Below are 9,750 nucleotides of genomic sequence, written 5' to 3' on the forward strand. Positions count from 1 at the left end.
ATTGAATATATCCAAACAGAATATATTTTTACTGACACGATGTAGAAATAGCGGGGATATTTTTTTATTTCATTTTACAGTAATTTAATTTCTAAAATATTCCATTCCTATTTAATTTCAATTTCTTATGATAAACGATCTTTTGAGACTAAGTTAAATTGATAAAAATGTTAATTTTTTTCTATTAGAATTGATCAATTGAGGCAACACACAGTCTATTTCATCTGTGGAGAAAAAATACGTATGTTGTAAATAATTTTGTTTTCTGCGAGTCGTTATTTTGATCTCAGAAACGTCACTTTGCTGTTTAATTCTATTGGTAATAATTAGAAATTGTAAGGTGTGAATTTTAGTGAATTTATCTTTAGCAATATAACGACGTATACAACAGCTCATCAAGACGACACAAAGCTGCTGTGGCATCAAACACATGATGAGTTGCTTTAGATGAATGACATCACTTAATATCACTTCCATGACATTCACACTTAATATTTTTTTCATTTCTTGCTAATCCATAAAATATCAAGGTTTACATGTTGCTGTCTGCTAAGCTGTTTCAGGCTAGAGAATATATAAAACGTTCTTAGATTTATTAATATTAATTATTCAGCATGATACACAAAAACTTATTTAAAAAGATGTACAAATTATAAAATAAAATTTGGAATCTGCTTTAGTGTTACATATTTATATAATAACAACAGGAAAAAATTTAAAAGTGAATAATTCAAAAGTTACTTATTTTACAAACTGTTTATAAAACTGTTAAATCGTACGTTGGTTTTTCCGCTTATGTAAGGAAGCATAGGTAAAACCGTAGAAAAGTGGGGAAATGGATCGCTACATTCACTACCATAATGTTGTTTTGAACATAATTTGTAGCAGTAAGAAAAAGTTATAAAAAAACTTTTGAAATTCATGTTTCTTGTTTTTCTTTTCTTTTTAAAGGTATTTATCATCTAGTGTTAAATAAAAGTCTGTGTGGATGTTTTTTCTCAAGTTTATAAAAACAGTCTCTATAATTAATAATGTGTTATTGCAAAAACTCAATATATATATATGCAGCTGTTCAGAAATGACATAAAACTGTGTAATTGTTTAAATTATATCGAGATGTAAACTTTATGTTTATATTTAACGTTGTGAAATATATATATATACATTTTCACTGGGTTGGAAAGGGTACGAACACTTCAATTATTTCACTTTCAGCCTCACTTTTTTCTGAAGGAATCTCTTTGTTTTCATGCTTTTCAATAAGCTTATCTAGAATAAGTTTCCTAAGAAATTTCATCTTCTGAAGAGCGTCTTCCGTGGGAAAAGGTTTGACAATTGTTTGGTCTTGTGCTACCATGGAACGTGAACGTAATGGATCTTTGTCACTTTCATCGTAAATCAGCATGATTCCTTGTCCTTTAACTCTTTGGTGGTTGCCATCAGAATACGGGTCTTCGTGGTAAAGTAACTGCTGTCGTTCATCTGGCAAAGAAGGCGTTCTTTCCACAGGTACTGGAACTGGGACAGGGATAAAAATTGGTACTATTTGTTGATTTGAATGGTCTTCGGTTGTAGCATACCTGCTATATTGTACTGGTTGACCTGTTCCAGGTAATGGTACTGGGAAATACTGAGATTCGGCCGGGAAAAAGTGATGCTTCATCATCACTCCCATGGGTCCTGGTGCACCTAAATATCGAGATTGTTCATAGTCTTGGCTCTTGTCTTGTATCAAGCCATTATCTAAAGGTTGGGTTTGGGAAGGTGGAGCATAATAAATGGAAGAAATAGGAAGGCTTTTATAGTCAAGAGGCTGTTCGTAAGCTGACTGAACAACAGGTAGCATAGCTGGTGAAGGGTAAGTTCTTGTGTGAGACATATAGGCTGGATGAGGTTTTGGAAACTGGTTAACTAAAGGAGAATGTTGAGGATAGCTCAATAGTACAAATGTATGTTGAAGAGGTGGCAACGCTGGTCGACGGTAAGGATGTTGACCGTAATAAGGAACTGAAAAGTAAGTCTGTTGTGGGTGAGAAGTAAGAGGAGCTAGGGGAGAAAATGGTACAACGGGTAGGCCAGTGTTAACAAATATGGGATGCTTTTGTGAACGAGTAAACACTGGATCTGGATTTAATTCGACATCTGGTCTTTGGATTGGTCTGGGATAAAACTGTAACCTGGAAAAGTCTGGATTTGATGTAATTCTGCTCACTGGACTTCGAAATGATCTTTGTTGATAAGTTGAGCGAGAAAAGTTAGGATTTGGTTTCCTGTTGTTCATCAATCTTATGAATGGTCTTGGCTGAAATGGTGGATGTGAAATGCTTGGTTTTAAATTCATTTCGTTTCCTGGTTTCTCAAGTGGTCTTGACTGAAATGGTGAATGAGAAACGTCTGGATTCGAGTTAATTTTAATATGTGGTCTTCCATTAGATCCTATTTGAACTGGAGAAAAAAGTCTATCATTAAGGTCTTTTGGAGGATTTTTATCTTCCACAGCTTTTTCGTCTGATTCTTCGGCGAGAATATCCTCTTTGTCTTTTAACGGTTGCTCTTCCTCCTCCTTGTCTATACCATTACCGAGAACCAATGCACGCCTAATCAGTATAGATTCTGCCATTTGTGAAACTGGTAAGGGAAAAAACTGATCAGATCTAGATTCTGGTTTTAGCGGAAATGGAATGGAATGTCTATCCTGTTTACGACTTGATTTTGGATAAGCAGGTGGAAAACGAAATGGTTCTGGTTTATCTTCTGGAATTGGTTTTGCTTTCTTAAGGAAAGGATGTGAAGGAGATTCAAAGTTTCGGATTTTTTTTAAGTCTTCTTGTTTCGGTCGTCGTTCTTCTGGAATGTCAGTCTGATTTTCAGTTTCACTTTCTTCAGGAAGTTGTGGTATATTATAGGTAATAGCTTTAATATTTTCTACCCCTCCAGCTACGATTACACCCCCTTCTTCAGCTGCTGTAACCTTCTCGGTATCTTCTTTATCTTCATTTTTCTCTTCAGGGACAATCAGAAGTAAAGTTTCGTCGATTTTTTCATTATCTTCATCGTCATCATCTTGGTTTGCTTCTCCTAAAACCTGTTCTTTTAACTCAGATTTTGGGTGTTTACCGTTTTCTGAAGGACCTTCCAACGATTCTGCTGTCACGTACTCGTCTTCTTGTATCTTTTCTGATGCTTCATCTAAGGGATAGGCTATCATATAGCCGGAACTTTGAGTATCTGGAACAAAAGTGGATAGGATCCCTGATTCGCTGGCACTTTTGACCTATGGTAAAATTCGTATAAAATATAAATTCAGTTACTGCGAAAAGATAACACATATAATACGCACTCGAATACAAGCTACACATAAATCACTGTCAATACGATGTTTCTTACCTTTATAAATAAAATTAATGTACGAGTTGTGTCATAGGTCATAATAAGAGAGTTGAAGAATATGTCTGAAAGTTTAATTGATTAACCAAACGTAAAAGGATAACTCTGTTCACAAAAAATCAACATCATAAAACTTGAAAATATGGAGATACTCGAAAAATATCATTATGCATATCCAGAACAATTCATAGCTGTGACGTCATTTGCGAGTATGACTTTGAAATAAACAATTATAAAACGTTTATTGTAAAATGTTCATTACTGTTTCGGGCCGAATAGAAGTCATGCATCAAAGGAGAAATTTAAACTAAGTTTTTGCTTACGCATAAAACTGCTTCTTATGTTTAGCATTTGGAGCACATTTAATTCAATAATTTGTTTGTTTTGAATTTCACTCAACGCCACACCAAGACTATCTGCGCTAGGCATCCCTAATTTAGCAATATGAGGCGAGAGGGAAGATAACTAGTCATCATCATCCACTGAAGAGTGGGATTGACCGTTACTTTATAACTCCATGGCGGCTCAAAGGGGAGAATGTTTGGTATGAGAGGGATTCAAACCTGGGACCCTCAGACTAGGAGTGGAGTACCTTAACCACTTCATTATGCCGGGCCTTAATTCACTAGATTAAGAAATGTTGTGTAACGTGATTTATAACAGGTTTAGAAAATGTTTATTTGTAGTTTATTACCTTGTGAAGAAAACTCACTTTATACATAATACATTTGATATTGCATAAAAGCAAGTTCGACAGTGAAGTATTAAATAGAAACAAATGTCACATTAACTTATTATTATATCCTGCTGACGTCATCGAATGATACGAACATACATACCACTGTTTCTTCAGCCTCATTCTTCTCATTTGTCTTCGCTACTACGATGGAACCTGGAAGATAATCGTTATATCATTCGTCTTGTTCATTTTCTCTCTCGTTATTTTTTTTCTGTTTATCTCCATATTTTGTTATTGTATAAAATATTAGTCTGTACGCTAATAAAACGATAATTCTTACATCTCACAGGACTTCACCTATCTGTATTTCCCTACCTCCTACTTTTAAAGTAGACGAAAAGTCAATTTGTGAAAATTATCAGAGGGGAAAAAAACATCTCAAAGGTATTTTTTATTGTCATATGACTATATAATCTGCATTTTCTCCAGCTGTGGATTACTGAATTCTCCATTTACACCAGCTTTCGTAACCGTACGTTACCTATTTATTTACAATTCAGTAACATGCTTTGTACCAATCTATACGGTCCTTTTCACAATTGGTGTTTTAATCTGAAAGTTCATCATAACTTCTTTAACTTGGCATTTTTCTCTTACTTGAAACTAGACGTCTTTCAGAATACGGATAATACACACATACGTGCGATGAAAACAAAAACTGCCTCAAAGCAGCAAACGCTCACCTGATAGGCCAATGCCCCCTGTTAACTTGGAAACCCCACATCGTTTCAGTTAACGATAACAAAGACAAAAGTAGAAAAGTTTTCGATTCGTTGATGTTGTTATCTCTGTATAGAAGTGACAATGTTATATCCTTACAACTGTTTCACGACCTACCTGTCAAGTCACCAGTCCTTTTTCTTCAGTTACATTTTGTTTAGTTGTCTTTACCTGTCATTTTACCCACTCGGTAATCTATTTTACGATAACAATTCATGTAACTTCCGTCGACAACGTTTCAATCTATTTATCTTAAAAGATCCCAGAATGGCTGTCACTGAGTATATTTTTGCCATAATATAATTTTTGGAATAAACATAAATCGTAATTTAATGTGCTTAGTTTAATTAATTACACAGAATGCGTTTACTCAAAAAGTGTAACACATTAAGTAAAACATACCAGAAACTAACAGCCCAATGAAAACCCACGATGTCCTCATTTTCGCAGGTTGGAAGGCACGAAGGTCGTGTTGTATTCCTGATAGGGAAATTAACTTGTATTCAACTTATATATGTAGAATACAGAAGTAGATATAAACTGTATTAAAAGTGAATAATTAACAAAGATAAACAAATTAACTACAAGTAGAATAAATAAGTTTAATACTTTTTTGAGAGTAAATCTTATTTTTTTTATCAGATCATAAACCAAAGAAACTAATTAACAAAAACTATTGATTTTATACTATTAAGTCTATTTTTCAAACTGTTTAACTGGTAAACAATATATTTTACGATCTTAGACCTTACGTGCTATTTGTGCATTAAAATAAAACAAAAAATTAGAGCTTTTTTATTTTTACACTCACGACAATTTTTAATTTTGGAAAACGCACTAACACACGTGATCCATCTGTGACCAACAAGTGAATCTTAAATTAAAATGAGAAGCTATAATGGTTGTTTGTAACTTCTTGTCAGAAGAGAAATATGGTTGGATAAGATATTATAATAAACTGTTACTGTGTTATTATATGAAGACAATAAAACATAAAACATTATTTTACTCCCTAACAGCTAAATAAAATCTGAAAGAATATCAAAACATTTCATTTTTTCCACAAGCATGTAAGACAAATTCAGTACAATTATCACTATACGAAATTCTAGTAGTCAGAGATTCTATAGGAAGATTAATCAGAGACATGTGATATTTTACCAAGGTGTTACTTAGACCCTTGAGTAGTTTGCAGCGTTTCGTTTATAGTGCTAAACACTTCGAAAAACTTGTAGTTTCTCTACTCTATGTTGCCTGTTATTAAAACCCTCAGTGATTTAAAAGATTTTGTCCAAATCGCTTTCACATCAACTTAAACTCTGGGAAAAGCTTGATGTAAAAAAAAGTTTATTGCTTAATGTAATTTGGCCATATACACAAGTGTATATGTCTATATCTTCGTAGGGAAGGTGTAGATTTTGGAACGAACTACTTTTCTTATCATGCATTAAGTTGCTGATACAGAGCATTAAGCATTATTAAGATTACTCAACACCATGTAATATTCCCTCCCCAATCTCATACCTACCTTTCAGTTTGTTTTTATAATAACCAACGCATGATTACTCAACGAAATGTGATAATTTCTCAGGCTCTTGAGTAATTTGCAACGTTTCGTTTATTGTGCTAAAGACTTCGAAAAACTTATAATCTCTGTATTCTATGTTGCCTGTTATTAAAATCCTCATTGATTTGAAAGATATTGTATCCAAATCGTTTTCAGATCAGCTTAAAGACCACTCTGGGTAAGGCTTGATGTAAAAAAAAGTAAAATAATTAGCCGCACACACATGATTCAACTTCATAATTCTGTCTCATTTATACGCTGTTTTATCTATTATAGTGATGACAAAAATGCTTTTCACACATTCAAAAAAAAGGAGAGATAAGAAATGCAGATATAATTTTATTTGTTTATACCTCTAGCTTACCTGTATAAATATGTTCATAGAAAGCGTGCCTGAATTTATTCGTTTTGCAATGCTTACTTACGTATGTACAAACCCAATGAACAGAGAAGCATAAGCCCACCTACATCAAAGTGTGTGTGCTAATCATAAACAACTCACAGTTAATTTAAAGTTTGGACTATGTAAGAACAGAGATGAGATTCTGAACGAACTTAGCAGAACACAGTATTTGTTCTTTTTGGAATACCGTTTGTTTGTTTTTAAAAGTCAGTACATAACTTTATTTTTTGTATTTCTTTGCACTTCAATTTAACTAGTGCATGAAGAGGTACCGTTAAGCTGCTAAAAACCTAATACTCTAGGTTCTGGCGATAGTAAGTATCTGTATGTTTATGATATATGAAGAATTTCACGACGAAATAAGAATAGGTGTTATTCGACGAAACCAAACTTGAGTGAACAAAGAATAAATACAGTTTTTCCAATTTCTTTGGATGTTATGTCATGTAACATTATATCCAAAAATATTTGAATTTTAGTTACTATGGACAACAACAGTATAGACGTGAAATTGTATTCAGCTAAAAGACTACAACAGGCAGATCGGCGTTCAAACATTGAATAGACAGCACGTATTTTCTTGGTCAACAGAATCTGGGTTTTGAAAGTTTGTTAATGAAAGAATTTTGCTGTGAAATATAATATCTGGAACACGTGGCTATAATGTTTCTAATTAAACGTTTCCAACACATAAGGCCTAACAAGTTTGTTAATTTTTAGTTTTATCAATGAAAATGAAATTAAATTATTCCTCTGTGTAATAAAACACTGTGGAACGATTAAAATATATTGAAATATTACAAACAAACCAAACAGAACTGTACATGATCTGACCAGATTACAACATTCTGCAGCATAATTTGAACGTGAACGTAATGACACTGTGTTATTGCTACCTTTGGTTTTTCGAAGTAATGTATAGTCCCTTAACTGGGTTTCGATACTCACGGTGGGCAGAGCACAAAAGCCCATTGTATAGTTTATGCCTAATAACAAACGAACAAACTAATGTATAGTTGTTTCATCAGGAAAACATTCATTCACATTTCAATACGTTTTGTTATAGTTTTAACACTTTATAAATGATATCACAGCTAATTCAGAAAACAAGTAATACAAAATATTAGCGGTAAAAAATGAAAATGTGTGGCATTTTAGCTAATTGTATTTAAGACTTAATATTTAATTAATAGTAATAGTGACGAAAATTATAATACAATGAACGAGTATAAAATTAGACATAAAATTATACACAATACAGAAAAAAGAAAACCATTGATATGAAAGATGAATATACACGCAAGTCCTACCTTTCCAAACAAATCAACAAGTATAAATTAGTTTTGTAGCCAAAGCAACCAGGGTCTTCTATACTCGTTTTATTCAAAGGAAACTTGCTGTCTGATCCTATAAAGTATTTCCTTTATATATATAAATAACTTCTAGTTACCTTTCCTTAGTATAATACCGCCTTGTATCCGTCTTCTGAGACGGTTGTCTACAAGGTGTATATACCTTCAAGATTAGCTCTCAAATGAAACCAATTTCAGTAAGACACGTTTAAAACGAGCCCAACTAAACAGATATTTTACTACGGTTTTGAAAGGTCGTTTACACCTCAACTGAAGCTTGGATTTATCTAACCGTTAAAAACCGCCACAGTTCACTATCCTACAACAACTTGAATGACTATTCGTACCTGGCGTGGTGTACCTCAATACTGTTCCAAACTTGAATATCTCCAGATACGAATGTAGTTCATAGATTCTTTAGTTGACAACGAAATGATGGCTTGGAATATAATACAACCAAGCGTCACAAATATTCTTAAAGTCTGCCTGAAGTACAATATATGCATTATTAAGTTTCCATTTCACTGAACTGTTTACTCTAAACAACTCGCGGCTTGAGAAAACTCGCTGTTTGGGAAATAAATGGCTGTACGAGTCCTGCACAAAACGTAGCAGAGAAACAAAAAAATGAAAGGAAACTAGATCAATATTTATTATTTTAAAATCTGTGCTTTATAATTAGGCTCTTTATGTGGAAGAGAATTATTCTTTTTTGAGATTTCCCTTGATGGTCATAAATCGCCCCCCGCTAGTACAGCGGTATGTCTTCGGATTTACAACGCTAAAATCAGGGGTTCAATTCCCCTAGGTGGGCTCAGCAGATAGCCCGGTGTGGCTTTGCCATAAGAAAACACATAAAACACACTGATTGTCATAAAAATAAATTCGTCTTTTTTAAACTGTTTATGATGCTATGCATGTTGGAGTATCCAGAAATAAATGAAAAAAAAAATCTTGATAAAAGCATTGTTAACAAATTATTCAGTTTATTGTTCTAAATATACGGATTTAGGTCTATATTAAGTTTTCTTCGCAATTGTAGACCCTAACATGATATATAAATATATGGAAAGATTTTTCAAATATAAAATAACGAACTTGTTTTCCATTAAAACTAATGTTTCGAACTCAGTTTAAAAGTTAATTATTATATTTTATTATTTTAGAACATAGGAACCACAAGATGTATTAATAATAAATACAGAAAATGCTAGTGCGTTACATAAATAATACATTTTAAAATATGAGTTTTGTTAAACAAAGAAGCATACATATATATCGATAGAAAAAGTGGAAAATTGTCTTAAATATGTTTTACAATCATTTATGGTTTATAGTTACTTCTTTTTTCTTTTTCTTTTGTCAAATATGTGCAGTCAATCCCACTCTTCGTTGTTAAAAGAGTATCACAAGAATTGGCGGTGTGTGGTGATGACTTGCTGCCTTTCCTCTACTCTTACACTGCTAAACTAGGGACGACTAGTGCAGATGGCCCTCGAGTAGCTTTGCGCGAAATTCAAAACAAAATCAAACTTAACAACAAACAAACGAACTTCCGATATTTCCTGAAACGAAATTATTT

At 33.0% G+C, this 9,750-nt stretch overlaps 1 protein-coding gene across 1 annotated transcript; it reads right to left on the reverse strand.

Moving 5' to 3' along the window:
• Positions 1–652: 652 nt before the first annotated feature.
• On the reverse strand, positions 653–8,466 carry LOC143228066 (uncharacterized). Its single transcript, XM_076459403.1, has 4 exons — positions 8,127–8,466; positions 5,249–5,326; positions 4,227–4,279; positions 653–3,274 (listed from the first exon to the last, which is right to left on the reverse strand). The coding sequence occupies exons 2-4, from the start codon at positions 5,286–5,288 to the stop codon at positions 1,169–1,171; spliced, it is 2,199 nt and encodes a 732-aa protein (XP_076315518.1). The 5' UTR covers positions 5,289–5,326; positions 8,127–8,466; the 3' UTR covers positions 653–1,168.
• Positions 8,467–9,750: the final 1,284 nt, after the last annotated feature.

The sequence above is a fragment of the Tachypleus tridentatus genome, chromosome 10 (genome assembly GCF_004210375.1).
Source record: "Tachypleus tridentatus isolate NWPU-2018 chromosome 10, ASM421037v1, whole genome shotgun sequence".
Lineage (NCBI taxonomy): Eukaryota > Metazoa > Arthropoda > Merostomata > Xiphosura > Limulidae > Tachypleus > Tachypleus tridentatus.

Bases quoted from the DNA above. Each gene is read 5' to 3' on its own strand.
- LOC143228066 (XM_076459403.1), bottom strand. From the start codon at position 5,288: ATGAGGACATCGTGGGTTTTCATTGGGCTGTTAGTTTCTG. The intron at 4,280-5,248 runs GTATGTTTTACT...ATTATCTTCCAG, and splicing joins CATTGGGCTGTTAGTTTCTG to GTTCCATCGTAGTAGCGAAG. The intron at 3,275-4,226 runs GTATGTATGTTC...ATTTTACCATAG, and splicing joins ATGAGGCTGAAGAAACAGTG to GTCAAAAGTGCCAGCGAATC.